The sequence below is a fragment of the Nothobranchius furzeri genome, chromosome 2 (genome assembly GCF_043380555.1).
Source record: "Nothobranchius furzeri strain GRZ-AD chromosome 2, NfurGRZ-RIMD1, whole genome shotgun sequence".
Taxonomy (NCBI): domain Eukaryota; kingdom Metazoa; phylum Chordata; class Actinopteri; order Cyprinodontiformes; family Nothobranchiidae; genus Nothobranchius; species Nothobranchius furzeri.
The window spans coordinates 50,914,657-50,934,490 of record NC_091742.1 but is presented as its reverse complement, the minus strand read 5'-3'; the positions used below and the strand labels follow the sequence as shown (position 1 = coordinate 50,934,490).

The window sequence follows — 19,834 nt, the reverse complement described above, 5'->3', positions numbered from 1 at the left end:
GCTACTTGGGGGGTTCCAGGACTCTAGAAGGTGCTATATTAAATACAGACCATAATGCTAAGAAAATGTTGTGTTTTAATCCATCTCAGAATTTATTTGAGTTGAGTTTCTAGTTCAGTTCTGACCCAATTATCAAGCTAACAGATGGTCACAGTTCCCAAGTGGCCATCGTGAACACACTTCTAATGTCAACATTTTGTAACATTTCATGAGAACATTGTTCAATAAAACATTCTATTGTTATTAAGTGTGCTTTAAACTAGTATTCTGGCAAAATTCTGATAGGATTCTGATGTTATTGCCTCATAGCTAAGGATCTGCTGCTAGGTTCCACTTTACTTAATGGTAAATGGCTTGTGTTTGTATAGCGCCTTCAAGGGTTCCACCACAAACACATTCACACGCTGATACTGATGAGCTACAGTGTAGCCACAGCTGCCCTGGAGTGCGAGGCTGCACAACACTAGTGCCACCGGCGTGTCCAACAGATGGATTCTATGAAAAATCACATGAAAATTCTTAAAATATCTTTGCACAAACAGATATTTTTTAGATGTGTGTTGTTTTAGGAGAACAGTAATCCACTTTGTAGCTGAATCCACTGTGTCTAACAAGTAGCTGTTTAATAAAGCGCTATAACAAGATGTTTTGTAACATTTCTGTACGAATCGTCCTTAAAGTATCTGAAGCATGGCTTTAACCTCCCAGTTATTTTTATTTCATATTTTTAGTGCCTTGTCTTCTAATCCCATCATCCCTTTGGCGGATTCTTCTGAAGCATCAACATCCTGACAGACCTGTCATCATGTTTTATTGTTTGGCTTTCATTGTGTTGCCTACAAACAAACTGCTTCTTACCTCAAGAGCTTTGTTCTCAAAGAGATGTCATTAGTTCTACAGTGTTCTTGCTTTTATTTTAGTGACTTCCTTTCATTTGTTTCCTGTACTTAACTTTTACTTATAACTGTTCAAACTCAGCTCAATGTTCAATCAGTGAAACCAATATTTTGTGTGTGTGTGTGTGTGTGTGTGTGTGTGTGTGTGTGTGTGTGTGTGTGTGTGTGTGTGTGTGTGTGTGTGTGTGTGTGTGTGTGTGTGTGTGTGTGTGTGTGTGTGTGTGCTTGAGCAGGGACATAAAGTCTCTGACAGGATAATCTACATAATAGTGGCCAAGGTCTTTCATGCACTCTGCTCATCTGAACTGCTTCACCTTTGTTACAGCGAAGACGAAGAACTATTTTTATAAACACATAATCAACAACGTTTGGTATTACCAATAAAAATTTGAGCCCAATGTTTAATTATTCTGTGAAATGACAATGTTATTACTTGATATTATAATCCTGTGATCAGTAGTATTTTACAAGTTATTATAATCCTGGATATTTGCACTAGACACTGATGACACAGTAATGCTAAAAGTCACACGACACATTTCCTTTTGTCTGATCCAATCAGAACCTTCGTTTCTGGCTGGGCGTGGTTATCTGTGGTGTTTGTATTAACCCTCTTTTGCATGTCAAATTCTGATTCGCCAGGAAACCAAAATATGACAATTATAAAAACTATTCCACGCACCTTTTCATTAATTCAAGCGTTCTAGAGAAGTCTTGGACCGGACTTCCTCTTCAGCCATAAAGAACCTCGACAAGCTGGATAAAATCTGTTGCAAGTTACACCTGACCACAAAGGTTCCTTCATAATAAAAGCTGAACCTCACGACCCCTTCAGGGTCTCGGAGACGCCAGTGATAACCTGTCGTGACCTGGAAGCATTCCAAGACTAGTTTGGTCGGCACCGCTGCTTTTCTACCGGCTTCGGTACCAAGGAGGGTCCAAGAGGACCTCGACATTCTGAATCTAAACGGAGGCTTCCCCTGGGTTACGTAGACCGACCGACGGTGTTTCATGTGTGTTATAAATCTCCTACTAAAGTTTAGAGTGAAACATTCACTCCCACTCAGAACTAACGGCTTCTCCGGATCCGCTGGTTCTGATAATAACATCCCACACACACCACCATCATCTCACGTCTCACTCCACCTTAGTCCATCAGTACACAGAGTGTTAAAGTTAGTCTTGTTTAAATTGTGTAGAAATAAATTTCTTAACTGTTATAAACCTGGCTCTCTCTTTCCTTGGAGTTAATACGAAGTGTCGCTTAATCCCTGCAATAAAAAGTTCTGATCTTCTGGTTAAAATATTCAAAGATCCATCAGATTGATATTTCATATTTCTATGGAATCTCACATTTTATGGTTCATAAGTAAGATGTTAACTACCCATCGTTACGCTTTGATTCCTTGACTGAGTGCCAGCTGGAGTCTTGCATGACTGAGGTTTGACCTCATAAGTTTTTATCTCATGAATTTAAAGTATTTTTGGTCAAATCCTGAAAATCACAAGATGTGTGTATTTTGTGTGGTTCGTGGACAATCAGAGCACAACATAGAAGAGCCACCTCCACGGGACAGGACTCAGCAGTTCATTTGCATCTAAAGGACAAAGGTCACTCTTTCGAGGATGCCAGCGTTCACATTTTGGACAGAGAGGACAGATGGTTTGAAAGAGGAGTAAAGGAAGCCATTTATGTCCACTGTGAGCAACCATCTTTGAACAGAGGCGGTGGTTTACGACACCAACTGTCTGCCATCTATAATCCAGTTTTGAGATCCCTTCCCAGATGCCTCAACGCCCACGCATATCCTGGGCCATCTGACCTCAGGAATTCACATGATAGGGTGGGGCCAGGTTTCACAATGAGCTCACCCGAAACTCTGGCTGAATAGGACCCACACCCACCCTCACACCTTGGCTCAGGGGGTCTTTTGTTCCCTCTTCGGGGAGAAACTCCCACTGGGTTTAAATCTAGGACTCTCCACCATTTGACCTTAGAACTGAAGAAGCCTCTTGGATGAGAGGTGAAACGTCTTCAAGCAACTCAAAGAAGTCCAGACGCTTTTCTTTCAAAGCTCATTAGACTACAATGACCTGGATGACTGAGAACCTTCACAGACATACAGCCAATAAAGACCTTTCTCATTTCTATGCATTAGTTTTCTCCTAACTGAGAGTTGACGAGGTTTCTGGGATTGTTTTAAACAAACAGCTTCAGTCGGGTGTCCTCTTGGCTAGCATAGCACCACATGTTAACATCTGTAAATTTTAACGGTTTTAGTTAATCTCTGAATGTGTAATCCAGATTCCACGTTGGTTAATTAGATGTTTTGATGAAGTTCTCTATATACACATGCACGCTCACACACAGATAGAAGCTTTATTCCTTTCCGGCTGTGGGAGAAAACGACCAAAAAAGCCATGTTTGCATCTGCACCACCAAAATTTTCTGCCTTTTGGAATCTTTTGAAGACCAAGTTGTTGCATGACAAAAGGACTGAGTGCATCATTCTGATTGATTTAATCTTTAACTGTGTTAAGTGAAGGACTTGCTAGAGAACTAGGTGGAAATGCTTTACAGAGTTGAAGCTTAATCTTGCTGTTGCCCATTTCAGCCGTACGCACACCCAGAAAACGACTCTTCAGGGCTTTCAGCGCCTCCCCAACAACTCTGTTTTCTCTCTGCTTCTGCTCATTCACCATCCAGCCGTCGTCTGGAAGGAATCTTAAATGATTATGTTTTAGCTTTTTCCGTTTTGTCGCTCTGGACTTAATCTCGCCTTTGTGTTCACACCCCATTTGGCTTGACAGTACAAAGGTGCATCACGAAAGCCCCTTTTTTTGCATCAGCACCGTCACTCTCTGCCCCGGCGTTTGTTGGAGGGAACCAGCCTGTAACGCAACACGATTCCTGCTGTTGCTCTCCAAGCTGGCTTTCTTTTCTTCTTGTGGAGAGATGCTCGGAGAGGACAGACAGGGGATTTGACTCATCGTTTTTAAAAATTTTATTACTTTATTTGAAAGTGTAATTAGAGTAGTGGTTAAGTGTTCCCTTCTGCTTATTAATCCCCAACAATTAATGTGCATGGCTCCTTTAAACATATTGGCAACTTTCTTAAAGTGAGATTAATTTGGCGGGCAGGAGGCTGAGTGGGCCCTTTGTTGAGCTGGTTATCTTCCCTCAGCAGACTGGCGCTAAGCTCCCCAAGCCTGGTGGAATGAAGTGTGTGAGTGCAGAAAGGGTGTGATGCAATGTAGGTCACTTGGATGAAGTGAGCACCACATGGGCTTTAGATTGACCCTACTGATTGTTGGTAAACTTGACCGTGAAGGAAAAAGACTGATTGTATTTAATGCTTCCGTTCCTACATCTACACAAAACAATCCCCTTTGTTTAAATGAGTTGTCAAAACAAATCTTGTCTATTTGACATCCCGTAACTACTATTGTTCTGTTTTCAGGTCTCTGTCGGGTCGGATTGTTGGTGGAGTCTGGTGGTTCTTCACGCTCATCATCATCTCATCCTATACGGCCAACTTGGCTGCCTTCCTTACGGTGGAGAGGATGGTGTCACCTATAGAGAGTGCAGAGGATCTGGCTAAGCAGACAGAGATCGCCTACGGAACTCTAGACGCCGGCGCCACCAAGGAGTTCTTCAGAGTGAGGAAGCAGATTTCATGACCCTGTTTGACAGTTAAACACTTTGAAAATGAAGAAATTAAATACAAAAACTAGCAAAGGCAGAAATGGTCCAAAGTTTGGGATGAAGCTTGAATCAATGATCAGGTTGGCTAACGCTAATGCTAGCAGGTAGCGTGTTCACAATTAAGTAGAGACTGGAAAAAAAAAGTTGATCATGAAACTAAGAGTGGGATGGAAGGAAATTCCGTGTTTATTTGAAGGTAGCTGCAGCAGCTTGGGCCAGACCCACAGCAGATACCTGGAGTCTCGTTGTTGCTGCAAGTCTGCCCCCTTTCTGCAACTAAATTATGTCAGGCCACCATTGTATGTAATTTATAAACACATCCATCTATGAATATGAATTTAGGTTGGATTATTTGTCGACCCATACACAATTAAATATCAATGCCACCATTACATTTTTACCCGTAGAAAGTAAGTTTCGCCGTGTGCACATGACAGACCTTTCAGCTACAATAGGTCTGTTTAAACTTTATTCACAATGAACATATTTTAAGTTTCTTTATCGAGATCATTTTCAAATTCTAATTACAGAAGAGGATCAGCGCTACTGAAAAGGGAAAAAAGGAAAGAAATAGAATTCTGACTTTTCTCAGAATTTTGACTTTTTTCCTCAGGATTATTAAAGTCAAACTCCTGAGAAAAAAGTCAGAATTCTGTTTCTTTTCAGTGGCCCTAAAGATAATTACTATAAATGCAATGGAGATTTTTTTTTAAAAATGTCCTTTCTCTTTGGGCTTGTCCCTTTATGGGTCTCCACAGCCAATCATCTGTCTCCTTTTAGTCCCATCTTCAGCATCCTCTTCACACCAGCTAACTTCATGTCCTCTTTCACCAAATCCATACATTTCCTTTTGGTCTTCCTTTCAGCCTCCTGACTAGCAGCTCTACCTCAGCATTCTTCTACAGTGTAATCATTGTCTCTCATATGGACATGTCCAAACCATTTCAGTCTGTCCTCTTTGATTTCATCTCCAAAACATCTAACATCAGAAGTCACTCTGGTGGACTCATTCCTGATCCATCCTCGTCACTCTCAAAGAGAAGCTCAACATCTTGAGCTCTGCAACCTTCACATCTGCCTCCTGCCTTTTCCTCGTGGACACTGACTAAACCAGACAGCATGGCTGGTCTGCTACACCTGTCCCTTCAGTCTTACCAAAACCCTTTGTTCACAGATCACACCTTTTCTCCACCCATTCCAACCGGCTGCACATGCTTCTTCACCTCCTTTTCACGCTCTCCTTTGCTTTGGACTGCAGACCCGGAGTCCCTAAAGTCCTCTACCTTCTTTGCTTCTCCTCCCAGTAACATCACCTTCCACTTGTGTCCTCATTTACAAACAGGTTTTCTGTCTCTCTTTGTCTGATCTTCATTTCTCTCTTTTCCAACACCACCTCTCTAGCTTTTCCTCCACCTCCGCCCTGCTCTCACTGCAGATCACGGCCATCTGCAAACGTCAAAGTCCATGGAAACTCATGTCTAACATCATTTTTCAGCTTGCCCATCACCAAAGAAAACAAGGAGGGTCTTAGAGTCGATCCTTGATGCAGTCCTACCTTCAACTCCTTTGTCACTCCTGCAGCACACCTCACTGCTGTCTCATAGCTCTCATGCATGTTCTGCAGCACTCTAACATACTTCTCTGCCACTCCAGACCTCCTCATGCGCCACAGCTCTTCTCTATCTATAACTAGGGATGGGTACCGAATTCGGTACTTTTTAAGGTACCGACCGAATTCCACAGTACCGACCGTGCACCGATTCACTTCATTTGAAACGGTGCCTCGTTTCGGTACCCGTCCTTCACAACGAGAACTTGCCTAGACAGCTGCGCATGCGCAAGAGCATTATGTCATCGGTCGCTGCGAGCGAGTTGTAAACAGAGCAGCATGGTAGAAAGAACGCACGCTAAAGCTTGGGTCCACTTCACTAAATGTGATGGGTAACTGGGTGATGATGAAACCAGCGACAACGATCTAAGTGAGACATCCTCATCTTAATCTGCTCCGGTAGGTAAATAAAATGTTTAAGATAACGTTAGCTTGATTTGTTAGCTTCCGTTCCACTAATGGTGCGTTCTCTTTCTCCTCGGAACTCCGAAATTCTGACTAGAAGAACATGAACGCACTCTAAAGTTTGGCTTCACTTTACTAAATGCGACGGGTGATTGGGTGAAGATGAAACCAGTGACAACAATCTAAGTGTGAGGCATCATCGTTTTAATCTGCTCCAGCAGCTAAATAAACTGTTTAAGATAACGTTAGCTTGATATGTTAGCTTCCATTGCCACCATTGTTATCATCTAATGGTGCGTTCGCTTTCTCCTTGGAAATTCTAACTTCCCAGTAGGAAAAATTCAAATGAAAAAAGATTGCAAAAGGAATGAAGATACGCAGTAAATTTAGTTCACAGTAAAGATGTTTGCTTCAGTTTAATTATCAGCTTATAAAACTACAAGGACGATGTTAAAATACAAACAGTTGTATGTTATTTATCGTGATATTTATCAAATATGGTTATATATTGAGAAAAATATATATTTAATTATAAAAGAGAATTAAAAATATTAAAAACTCAAAAGTATCGAAAATTGGTACCGTTAAGTACCGGTATCGATTCGTAGGTACCGGGAATTAGTACCGGATCGATTCAAATGTCAAAGGTACCCATCCCTAATAAAGACACAATGTATCTCCTTCTGGCTTTTCTCTGTACTTCTCCATCAGCATCCTTAATGCAAAAATAGCATTTTCAGTAGTCTCTCTCTTTATTGGCATCAAATCACGCTGCTTCTCCCAACGGCTGACTTCTGACCTCAGCCTAACTTCCATCCCTTTCTCCCAGATCTTCATTGTGTGAGTCATTAGCCTTATTCCTCTGTAGATTCCACAATTCAGTAAGCAGCCACCATATGTTTTGGTGGCATTAAGTGCTATTTTTTTAAAAATTGCAGCATGCATTAATATTTTGGTAATGCTTCCCTTTACAGTTCCCTAATTACTAAGTACTTGCATGGTAATTACATAGTAAGTTAAAGTGTATAATTGTTTCTCAGTTTTTAAACCGTTATTACCATGTAACATCAGTTCATTTCTAGTTTTTATTTTTATTAATCATTCCCAGTAAATACTGCTTTGCACAATAACTACACTTTATTACAATCATACACTTTAATCACACAATAATACACTTTAACTTACTATGTAATTACCATGTAGGTACTTAGTAATTAGAGGACTGTAAAAGGAAGCGTTACCAATATTTTAGCTGAGCAGTGAATTGTTTTATCTTTAAAACAGGCCTGACAGCATCTTACAGGGTTCTTGGGAACAACACCAGGTGTGTGACCCCTGTTCTACACATATCTCCCTACTCTTTAGACACTGCCTAAAATTAACCACAGCGCCTACGTTGCTCCCCTGCTTCAGTTTGTATTGCATTCATATCAATGTCACACGAGCAAACAAATATCACATGATTAACACCCCTCCTAAAAGTTATATATGACAACAAGATGAAAATAAAACATTGGTTGTTAATTACAGCCCAGTTTAACTCATCTGACTGGTTCTCCATCCATCCATCCATCCATCCATCCATCCATCCATGTTCTTCCGCTTATCCGGAGTCGGGTCATGGGGACAGCAGCCTAAGCCAATAGGCCCAGACTTCTCTCTCCCCCAGCCACTTGCGCCAGCTCTTCAGGGGGAAATCTCTAGGCGTTCCCTGGCCAGCCGAGAGACATAGTCTCTCCAACAAGTCCTGGGTCTACCTTTAGGTCTCCTCCCGGTTCGACGTGCCCAGAAAACCTCACCAGGGTGGCGTCCAGGAGGCCTCCTGATCAGATGCCCAAGCCACCTCAGCTGGCTCCTCGATGCGGAGAAAACTAATTTCGGCCGCTTGTATCCGCGATCTCGTTCTTTCGGTCACTACCCAAAGCTCATGACCATAGGTGAGGGTAGGAACGTAGATCGACCGGTTATTTGAGAGGTTCGCCTTCTGACTCAGCTCTCTCTTCACCATGATAGACCGGTACAATGCCCGCATCACTGCAGATGCAGTACCAATCTGCCTATCGATCTCACGCTCCGGTTTTCCCTCACTTGTGAACAAGACCCCGGGATACTTGAGGCAGGACCTCATCCTTGACCCGGAGAAGGCATTTTACCCTTTTCCGAATCAAGACCATGGTCTCAGATTTAGAGGAGCTGATTCTCATCCCAGCTGCTTCACACTCGGCTGCGAACCGCTCCAGCGAAAGCTGAAGATCACGTTCTGATGAAGTCAACAGGACCACATCATCTGCAAAAAGCAGAGACCTGATCCTCAGGCCACCAAAACGGATGCCCTCCACACCTTGGCTGCTCCTAGAAATCCTGTCCATAAAGGTTATGAACAGAATCGGTGACAAAGGGCAGCCTTGGCGGAGTCCAACGCTCACTGGGAACGAGCCCGACTTACTGCCGGCAATGCGGACCAAGCTCTGACACCGGTCATACAGGGACCTAACAGCCCATATCAGAGGAACTGGTACCCCATACTCCCAGAGTACCCCCACAGGGCCCCACAGGGTCCCCAGAGGGACGCGGTCAAACACCTTCTCCAAATCCGCAAAACACATGTAGACTGGTTGGGCAAATTCCCACGCACCCTCCAGGACCCCCCTAAGGGTATAGAGCTGGTCTAGTGTTCCACGGCCAGGACGAAAACCACATTGCTCCTCCTGAATCTGAGGTTCAACAATCCAACGGACCCTCCTCTCCAGAACCCCTGAATAGACCTTACCAGGAAGGCTCAGGAGTGTGATGCCCCTGTAGCTGGAACACACCCTGCGGTCCCCCTTTTTAACTAAGGGCATGGTTCTGATATGTTAAAAGGTGCCAATACTAATATTGATAATGGTGTGTTGTGTATCCCTAATGAAAAGTAATAAAATGTATAACATGACTTTAACCTGGCTCACAATCTCTGTAACCACTATTTTCTGGATGAAAAGCAAATTTTTTTTTCATTGCAGCACTCTGATTATACTTCATCTTGATCTAAAATCAAATATTTGTGTTGAATTAGTTTTCATTAAAAAAATTATTGACCCATTGTTCATTTGAGTGTGTTGACTAGGTTGACCCATCTTACTTGCTTTGTCTTATTCTGCCCATCAGAGGTCAAAAATCGCTGTGTTTGAGAAGATGTGGTCGTACATGAAATCGGCCGACCCGTCCGTGTTTGTCAAAACGACGGATGAAGGCAAGATGAGAGTTAGGAAGTCCAAGGGGAAGTATGCCTACCTGCTGGAATCCACAATGAATGAGTACATCGAGCAGAGGAAACCCTGCGACACGATGAAGGTGGGGGGAAACCTGGACTCCAAAGGTTATGGAATTGCCACTCCTAAGGGCTCCCACCTCAGGTAAAAGGCCTCTACTGCAGCAAGGCTGAATAAACGCCTTTATTGCAATGCTTGTGCATGAACTGTCCACTGCTCATTCACCCATGCAGCTTTTGTTTCACAGCATCTGCTCGCGTCTGAACTTGAAATGCGGTTAATCTTTTCATGTATTTATTCATTTCATTAACCATGAATATGTGGCAGGATCCTGCCCTGATTTGATGATTTGCTGTGTCATCAACAAACTTTTGTTTCTATTGTGTTTGCAACTTTCACGCATTACACATGAACATCCTGGTCATTCGTCAGACTGAAGGCCGTTTTTGTTTGTCTGCATGCTCCGAGCAGAGCTGTGAGCACTAGCTGAGGTGGGAATTGGGAAAATTTGACAGCATTTTAATGAAACAACATCCCACGCGGCTACTTTTTGACTGAAGCCAGAGCTCACGCCTTGAATGTAAACTCTGCGTTTTGATTTTTCACCTTAAAAAAAAGGATGTAACAGCTAACAGTTGTTCCCGTATTTCCTCCTGCCATTGACTAGCAGCAGCTGACGTTCCACATCACATTCACACCTTAACCAACTCCCCGTTTCTATTTCTCCTGCAACCACACAGAGAGAGCGCAGATGCAGGTGGCTTCTGACGCCTTTAGTCTGGCCCTAATAGGCCTCATTCATTTCAATGAAAGGAGCCACACTGAAGGATTTCATTCAATCTCCCCGAAGATTCACTCGGACTTTGGTTGAGAGCCAGGGGTCAGGGTACGAACTGGAAATGTTTCTTAACCTTTTATCAGACGTTCCTTTTTACATTTTATACAAATTGGATTATTTTTTTTATTCTTGTATGAATCAGAAACGTGCTGCATTAGCAGCAGCGATTTACAGCAGAGGAGTGATTGCTCCACATCTGCATCAGTGCTGAGGATGCCTCAGATGATCTGCCTCTCCCTCTGTATTCATTTCTCATTCAGCGATGTATATTACTGTCTGTTTGCTCCTTTTGTCCTTCACAGATGTTGCACGCTGAGACTCATTAACAGCTAACAAACATTCATAAGAAGTGCTGTTAATGTGTGTTCATTTTGAGTGATGACATCTTCTAGATGACATGTATGAATGAACAACCTTTGAACTGGAACACTTGGGTTCAATCACGCCTGCAATATGCTATTAAATAACCTTCTTGTGCAGACCGATACACATGTATGTGTTAAAAACCTTCTCGTCTAGGCAAGGGTCGGAAAAAGGCATACTGTGCACCTTTTTCATGTTTTTAAATCATTTTCTTGAGCCAGTAGGTGCTAAATTGACCCTTTACATGGTTAATGAAAAGTCACTCAGACCCCCACCGCCCTCTGTGGCCAGAAAAACACACTTGCAACTTCAGAGTGCTGGTCCAGTTCTTGCTGTGGGGAGAGCTGTGGAGTGGAGTGGAGCTGACATGGTGGGTTTTCCAGTACGAACCCTGCATGTTAAAGATTGTGAACACAGCTGTTTGTTTTAGTGATGAATCGCTCGTCTAGAAACTAAAGGCTGAGGAGACATTTCAGCAGTTACATGAAGGTGTTAAAAACACAAACGCACAGTGAGAAGATGCGTTTCATTTTCGGTACAACCGCAGTAAGTTAATAACCGACACTAACCCCAAAATTCCACTACCTCCGCTCCGGCACGAACTCCGCAGCAAAAATGGTCCCGTTGTAGTCAATCAGAGCCGTTCCACTACTGCGGCCTTGCGGCGCAGTGCGCCGCCCGCCGTTCCGCCGTCCGGCAAAAATAGGATAGATTCTATTTTCGCCGTACGCCGGAGCACCTCCGCAGTACATGGACAGAAATCACAACCGCCCAACAGGAAAGAGAGCAAGCACAACTTCCGTTATTTCACAATAAATCGATAAACAAAAGGCGTTTTTTGTTTCATATGCACAGGTTTAATAACTTTTAACAACTATCAATGGCGGCTGAACTTTAAATGCACAAAAGTAAGCCATAAATACAGTTTCCACTATCAAAGTAGACACACTTTGTTGATCCAAACACTGCTGATCTCTCAACACAAATGATGGGCAGATTAAACAGTTCATGCCGATGCTTCTCCCACACAACGGGTGTTTGGATCTAACATCCGCGTTTATTGCTTGGACTGTATCGCAAGATCTCGAAAAATCCCGCGCATGCTTGTTTGCGCACCTCAGGTCTCCGCACTGGAGCGGAGCCGTTGTAGAGCGAGGACCAGTAAAAATTGAGTTCGGAAGCGAGCGGCTGGGGAAGGCGGGGGCGGAGCGGAGCGGAGGTAGTGGAATTTGGGGGTAAGGGGTGCTAAAAGCAAGCAAAGCCACCTAGTGTCCCTTTAACATGTCGTAACTTTCCCGGTCTTTTAAAGAGACACTAGAAGCTGTGATTTTGTCCTTTTATCTGTTTGTTACTTGGTTTGTTTGTTTTCTCTATTAACTCATTCACTGCCAGCTGTTTGCTGATCAGTAAAGGCCTTCGCTGCGGCGTTTTTCAGCATTTTTACAGTTTTTTTAAGAGTCACAGAACTTTTCACGCTAGGATGATGTCGACACCAAAACAACCAAAACAAAGCGGAGGCTCACCTCTTACATCAGGAGGAATCCGCACGTTTCGAGCGTTATCCGCTCTTTCATAATCCGTTGTCGAATTGTGATTGGCAGAAGCTTTTCCGGTTCGCGCCTCACTTTTTTTACAGCAGCGGCCCAAAACGATCTCCTAACACATGGATGTTCTGCTACCTGATCACGTGACGTGTGACGTACGCGGATGAAGATCGGCTTCAGAGCTGAGATGTTTGTTCACCCCGCATGTCTCTGATGAGTTCATTCACTCGAGGAGTAAAACCTTGGGGAGACAGGGCTTTCTCTGTGCCTGGTCCTAGGCCGTGGAACAGCCTTCCTGTGAATCTAAGAACCACACAAAACCGAGCTTTTAAAGGATTACTTAAAACAGTCTTGTTTGATCTGGCTTTTAATGCAGGTTGACTTGAGTGGTTAACCTCTGTTTTTATTTGACTTGTGTTTTTATCTTATACTCTTTTAGCACGAAATAAATTTTTACTAAATTTTACCTTGATTTTAACCGCAAGTTGTTCTTGATTGTATTTATTTTTTATTTTATTTATTCATTTTTACCCTTGTTCAGCACTCTGGGGTTGCCTGCGTGACTGTAAATGTGCTATATAAATAAAGTTGACCTTGACCTTCATAGATTACATTTATTATCATTGCTTTGTGATTGAATAAAAAAGTTAAAGATCAGTGATTAATATGATTTAAGACAATTATAATTTTTTTTTTTTTGCATACGTTGGCATGAGAAGTATCATTTCTCAAGGTTGTCATACAGTCAGAATCTCATACCCTGCCTTTTTTTTTTTGGTTTAGATGAGTTAAAACCTCAATTGCTCTTTTTCTACGTGCAGGCCTGATTGAACATTATATTTTGTAAATAAAGATTTTGGAATGCCGTCATTTTACAGGAATGTCTTCAAAGATCAGAAGTTCGATTTGTTTTGTCCTTTGTGCAAATGTGGTGTTTCCTGCTCGATTCATCCCCTGCCATCGCCTTCATGACTGCTTCCTCCATCCCACCAACAGTCCGCAGTCTTTTGTTACATCTGCTCACCTCAAACCAACAACCCAAACTAACCAGTGACCCGTCAAGACCATCCATGTTTGCACACTTTGACTTCTTTCTTTTTGTCCCGGTCCAACTGGGCTGAGAAAGAAATCAGAGGTTTTACCAGCCGTGAGGGAAACTGTGATTCCTGCAGCTATGGTGTGGGGATAAAGACGCTTCTGTTGCTGCTGCTGAGAAAAGCAGAATGTCTTCGTACCAATGCTCGCAGCACAGAACTGGTGCCCGTTTGGAATTCTGACTTTCATTTAATCCCAATTCTGCCTTTCTTGTGCATTGTGGATGGAGGAGAGAATCTTTGTCTGCAGCCAGTCAGCTACAGGAAACACATTCAGACACTTTAACCAGCGAGAGGCGGAGCAGTGGGGGGATGCGTTGAATGACTGTCTAGAGTTTGATTTCTTTTCAGTCTATTTGCAGGATAAACTTAGGAAGTAAAGTGGCTGCTAAAGCGGTTCTCTGGCAGCGTGGGTCTCTGCTGTTACAGCTAAATATTGATAGATTAGTTGCCATAGTAACGCATAGGCTGATGAATCTGAAAGGAAATTACCATCTGTAGACAGACTCCCACATCCAAGGCATCTCCATATAGATGCTCTGCCTCTCTCTGGGGCCCCTGCTTGGTAAAACCTACACCACTAACATGTACATCCACCGAGCCAGCGCTCCTGCTTTGTATCAGGAGAGTTCCTGATACCAAATCAGTAATGTCATAATCACCACCATGCGACCAATCATGTGATTTCAGTTCCGTAGACTTGTCTCCTAATGGCTATTATCGTTTCGTATTATTTTCAAGAAACCCAGTAAACCTGGCAGTGTTAAAACTGAACGAGCAGGGCCTCTTGGACAAATTGAAAAACAAGTGGTGGTACGACAAGGGAGAGTGCGGCAGCGGGGGCGGGGACTCCAAGGTCAGAGCCAGTTTGATAAACCCTGCGGGTAAAATGGGGGCGGGGGGGGGGTAACCGGCAAGTCCACGCCACATTACCTCTCCGGCAACACTCCTCCTCTTCACCGTTTGGGGAAGAGGACTCGAAGAGCAGGGCCACTCTTTTGGCTCTGGGTTGAATTTGACATCCATGTAGAACAAAACAAACTTGACTAAATTCTTACGTTTTCGGTTTTTAGATCACATCATCAAACTGGTTATTTTTAACCTTTTCTTTTCATATTAAGTTAAATTGACCTTGAGTTGCATAGCTGAGAGAAAGCAGTGTGCCGGTTACCCAAGGTGATATAGTAATACACATCTACTGCCTTAGACAGCAGGTCAGCCAAGCTAGATGGAGTATTAAAGCATATCACTTTGATTCTGGTATTTCTAATGCTGCTTGTGCTACATACGTGTGTGTGTGTGTGTGTGTGTGTGTGTGTGTGGGATGTGTTTTTCTTTTGCGTTTCTACATGTGAAAGCAAGCCAAGCCGAACGTTGTTTGTGTGGATACATTTGCTGCTCTGTTTCTGTTCTAATAGCATAAAATAACATTTTATATATGTTATTTATGTTATTCCCTTACTGTTGGAAGAATCCCCGTAAACCTAGCGGTGTTGAAGCTCAGTGAGCAAGCCATCTTAGACAAACTGAAAAACAAATGGTGGTACGATAAGGGAGAGTGTGGCAGCAACGACTCTGCAAGAAAGGTTAGTCTCCAACGCAAACTCGTCACCTCACACCTCCCAGCATAACCCCAGATCAGCCCCCACCCTCTCCTAAAAACCAGCCGCACAGAGCAACCCCTCCATCTGGCTCTAGTGTACTACTGCACTGGTTCAAATATAAGACGACAGTTCTAGCATGACCAAAAAACAGGTTTTAGGTTAAACGTTTATAACATGAGCTGCACCTACCAATGCAAGTTCAGAAAAAAAAATCACTTTTTTTTTTGATTAAGCGCAATTTGGGCCGATTATGGAAAACCTGTTTGATTTCAGCTTTAATCAACAGAAACTGTTCGGCATGGCAATCAAATAACTTAAAATGTTCCAACGCTCGATGGAAAATTGCAAACACATCTCATGCATTCAGTGCACACGTTACTAGACGTTAAATTTAGCTTTCATCCATTCATCAGGAGTAAATACAGCTAAAAAAATGAGACCAGAAAAATTCTATTAACCTGTGGCTCTACTTCTACGTGTTAAGGAAGGGGACCCAACTGGTTATAAGCATTTTTATATATATGATTACTTGTTTGTCTGTTTGAAGTTTAGGTTTTGAAAGTCTGATGAGCACTTGTTTGAATGCTGCCACGACCAAAGAGAGTTATTGCTGTTTAAAAGTTAAAGTATCTTTCCGGAGTTTTCCCCTTTCAGAAATTATGTATGATTTGTCAGAAATCCGGAAAAGTGATTATCTTATAATGTACTGTGATATAATGTAAGCGATACGTCTCTTTACTTTTTATTTTTTGCCAAGCACGCCCCCTGTCCCACAGACCTCTGTGCTATCGGGAGCCCAGGTCACTTCCGCACCATGGGTCCTCGGAAGAATGAAAAAATGAATGCAAGTGTGACAAAGTGCTATACTACCAAAGCACGCAGGTTCGTTATTGCCTAAGGAAATTGGAGTTGTGGAAATGTAATAAAGGACTCAGGTTTATAACAAAGTGTCACAGTAAATAACATAAAATAGGGAAACACAAATCACCAGCCGCGAGCAGGCTATAACTGCAGTTGGAGACCTGTTGGAGACATGGGCAGACCCATCGCGAACCAGCGACCCCCTTCACCATGCGAACACACGCACAACCACTCCGTGCTGACGACTACGTCTCCACAGCTCAGCATAACAGGTACAGCCCGTCTCCAACTGGTAGAACACACAAAACAAAGGACACCACACACTCATTGTCTTTCCCTCCACGCTCACACGAACACACCCGCACGCACACACTCACGCACACACACACACACCCACACACCAAACTCTTACGAATTATCCATCCCACATGCATTTAAACCATTAAACTTCCTCGCCCTCCGGGAAACGCTGGCCCATTCAGCCTTTCAGTTCATATGTCCCGAGAGCAGGGTTGGGACGGAGGGATTAACCTGTGGCTCCCTTCGTAGTTAGTCACCGTACCATCGGCTGAGCTTGTCCCCAAACTGCGTGCCTGGGATGTCACCTCCTCCACAAAGACCGTTTGTAAACGGGGCTGTGTAGATGCACACCTTCGTCTCATTAACTCGGAATACAACCCAGAAATCACGGCAAAGCAGCAACCCTCCAGAGTTCGACGAGATGCGCGATGGCTGAGTGTTAGTTCTCTCCACGCCGACGCTGTGCCTCTCAACTCCTCACCCCCAAATGGGGAGAACCAATACTTCTTCAGAGCCTATACTGCACAACGAGCAGCACGTCATGCCCCCACTCCTCCAAGGGGCCAAACCCGATCTCCTCAATGAACAGACTCAGGACAAATGATTCTCCTGTCACACAGCACAAGTGACTTTTAAACACTCCTATTGCTCCCTGATTGACCCCGAGTCAATCATCCAAAAACTGTGCAGCTGTGCCGACACCAGAAACAAAAAGGCCAACTGACAACCTCACTTGCCACATTCCACCCCCACTTATAAACTTGCCGTCCCGGCGAGCCCCCAATCAACACCAAGGCCGGAAGAAAGCAGCTACTGGCCAAGGCTCTGGCCCCAGGACATGGGGACACCTGAACTGACCGAATAGCCGACCTAGGAAGATGATGGACGTTAGTGTGCTTACCAGCCATGACCCTGGTAGTCCTCTGAATGGGCATACGACAGGGCAAATGCTGGACAGGAGCGGAGGCCATGGGGCGAGCACTGGGATCCCCCGGCGCACCCAGGGTGTCACCACAGGCCAAATTCATATCTGATGGCAAACCTCCCGGCGGCCTGGCCGCAACAGCAGGGCCCGGATGACAAAAGGCCACCTCCACAGCCCACAAATCCTCATCAGATGAATCAGACCCAGAACAGGGATCAGCCTTTGGGGCCACACTCGGGCTCTCGAAGGGCCCCATAGCCACAGCAGCCTTCAGCAAGGACCGATGAACTTGTTTGTCTCGTTGCGACAGTATACACAACGCCGCCTGGTGGACCTTATACACAGTGGAGCACTAGGAATCCCTCATCTTATGACGCCCCTTAGCACCAAAATCACGCACCAACACCAGCTGCCCCTCGACTAGGGGCGCATCACAAGCACGCTGGTCATAAAGCCATTTCCTCTGAGCTGCTGCGAGATCCAAACACTTCCCAACACAATCAAAGGCCATTTGCAGCCGAGCCTGATGCTCTTGGACCCAGTCAGCAATCGAGCCCCCCACAGAGCTCTCAACACGCCCCAGCAAAAAATCCACTGGCAATCTAGGTTCACGTCCAAACATAAGGAAATAAGGCGATTCCCCAGTAGATTGGTGCGGGGTCGTGTTGTAGCAGTACAAAAGGTGAGGCAAACAAGAGCTCCAGTCACGTTTCCTGGTGGCAGGCAACGTCCTCAATAGGTTGCGCAATGTACGATTAAAACGTTTGCACTGCCCGTTGCCTGCTGGATGATATGGGGTAGTGTGTGACTTTTCCACCCCGTACGGGCTACAAAGCTGCTTAATGAGTAAACTCTCAAAGCTACGGCCCTGATCAGTATGGATTCTAACTGGAACACCAAACTTACAAAACCACTCTTCCACCAGGACCTGAACCACCATCTGGGCGCATTGATCCCGGGTGGGGACGGCCAGGGTGTACTTTGTGAAAATGTCAGTTAACACCAAGACACTTTCATATCCATCCTGACTGGGCTCCAGGAGGGTGAAATTCAATGCCACCACTTCGTTAGGCCGTGATGCCAACAAGTGCCCATCAATGGACGAGAGTGGGACCACACCTCTTTAGCCACTTGACACCTCTCACAGGATTGACACCAATGGGCCACCTCTGAACCCATCTGGGGCCAATAACAGCGAGAGCGCAACAGTGCCAAGGTCCTCTCCACTCCCTGGTGGCCATGGTCCTGATGCACACTAGTCAAGACCTCCTCCACCACTGCCGCAGGCAGAACCAGCTGCAGCACCTCCCACCCCAACCCCCCCACGCCACCCCACTCCACCCGTCCGGGCGGAATAGCTGGCGATACAACACACCATCATGTTCCACCAATCGGTCCCATTGGCGTAACAGCACCCCCGACGGCCATGAAAACTGCTGACGCTCATAAAAGCTCGGCCGCCGTTTCCTCTGAAGGAAAGGAGTGACTTCCTGAATAACTGGGTCTGTCTCTTGAAGCTTCTTCATGTCCCACTGATTACGCTGGGACAGAACGCTAATAGCCCCTTGAACCACCCCAGCTTCATCTGGCTGCCAGGCTTCCACCAACGGTCTGGGCAGGGAGGTCCCCAGAGCAAAGAGGCCAATTGCGTGCGTAGCCTGCCGCTGACGGGACAAAGAATCAGCATTCTTATTACTTCTGCCAGACTTGTAACAAATTTTGAAGTCAAAGGTAGCTAGCTGGGCTGCCAAAGGCTGCTTGGTAGCCCCTAGTTTAGCACTGGACAAATTATTTAGAGGATTATTATCAGTAAACACAACACACTTCTGGCCCAACAGGTAGTCCCAAAATGTCTTTGTCATCGCCCATTTAAGCGCTACAAACTCCAGTTTCATAGAACTGTAGTTTAGCATGTTTCGCTCAGGAGGTCTTAGACCTCTGCTAGCATAGGCCACAGGCCACACTTTACCCTCTTGCTGTTGTGACAGAACAGTGCCCAAACTGTCGTAACTTGCATCCACCTCCAATATGAAGGGCAATGAGAAATCTGCATAGGCCAGGACTGGGGCAATGGTGAGTCTAGCTTTCAGGGCATCAAAACTCTGCTGACATATAGCGTCCCAACGTACCAACACCCCTTGGCACCATCTCTGACTCAATTTCTCCTGCCCTGCCTCAGCCACGAGTTGATGAAGTGGGGCAGCCAAGGTTGCGAAACCCTCCACAAACCAGCGGTAATAGGCCAAAGGGGTGCAAAAAACAGTTTTTTGCTTATCCCCTTCAGAAACTGGGATCTGGTTATACCCACTGGCCAAATCCATCGTGGAGAACCAGCGGGCTCCGGCCAGGGCATCCAGAGACTCCTCGATGCATGGCAAGGGGAAAGCGTCCTTCCTGGTCTTTTTAATTAACTGATGACAATCCACACATAAGCGTAG

General features: G+C 44.7%; 1 protein-coding gene across 1 annotated transcript in view; it reads left to right on the top strand.

Annotated features, from left to right (window-relative positions):
• Window positions 1–19,834, top strand: part of gria1a (glutamate receptor, ionotropic, AMPA 1a) — a gene marked incomplete in the record, with an annotated part of 156,820 nt that overhangs the window by 115,873 nt on the left and 21,113 nt on the right. The window contains 3 exon segments of the mRNA XM_070546355.1: window positions 4,358–4,556; window positions 9,764–10,011; window positions 14,448–14,562. Of these exon segments, the coding sequence (XP_070402456.1) occupies window positions 4,358–4,556; window positions 9,764–10,011; window positions 14,448–14,562 (562 nt within the window).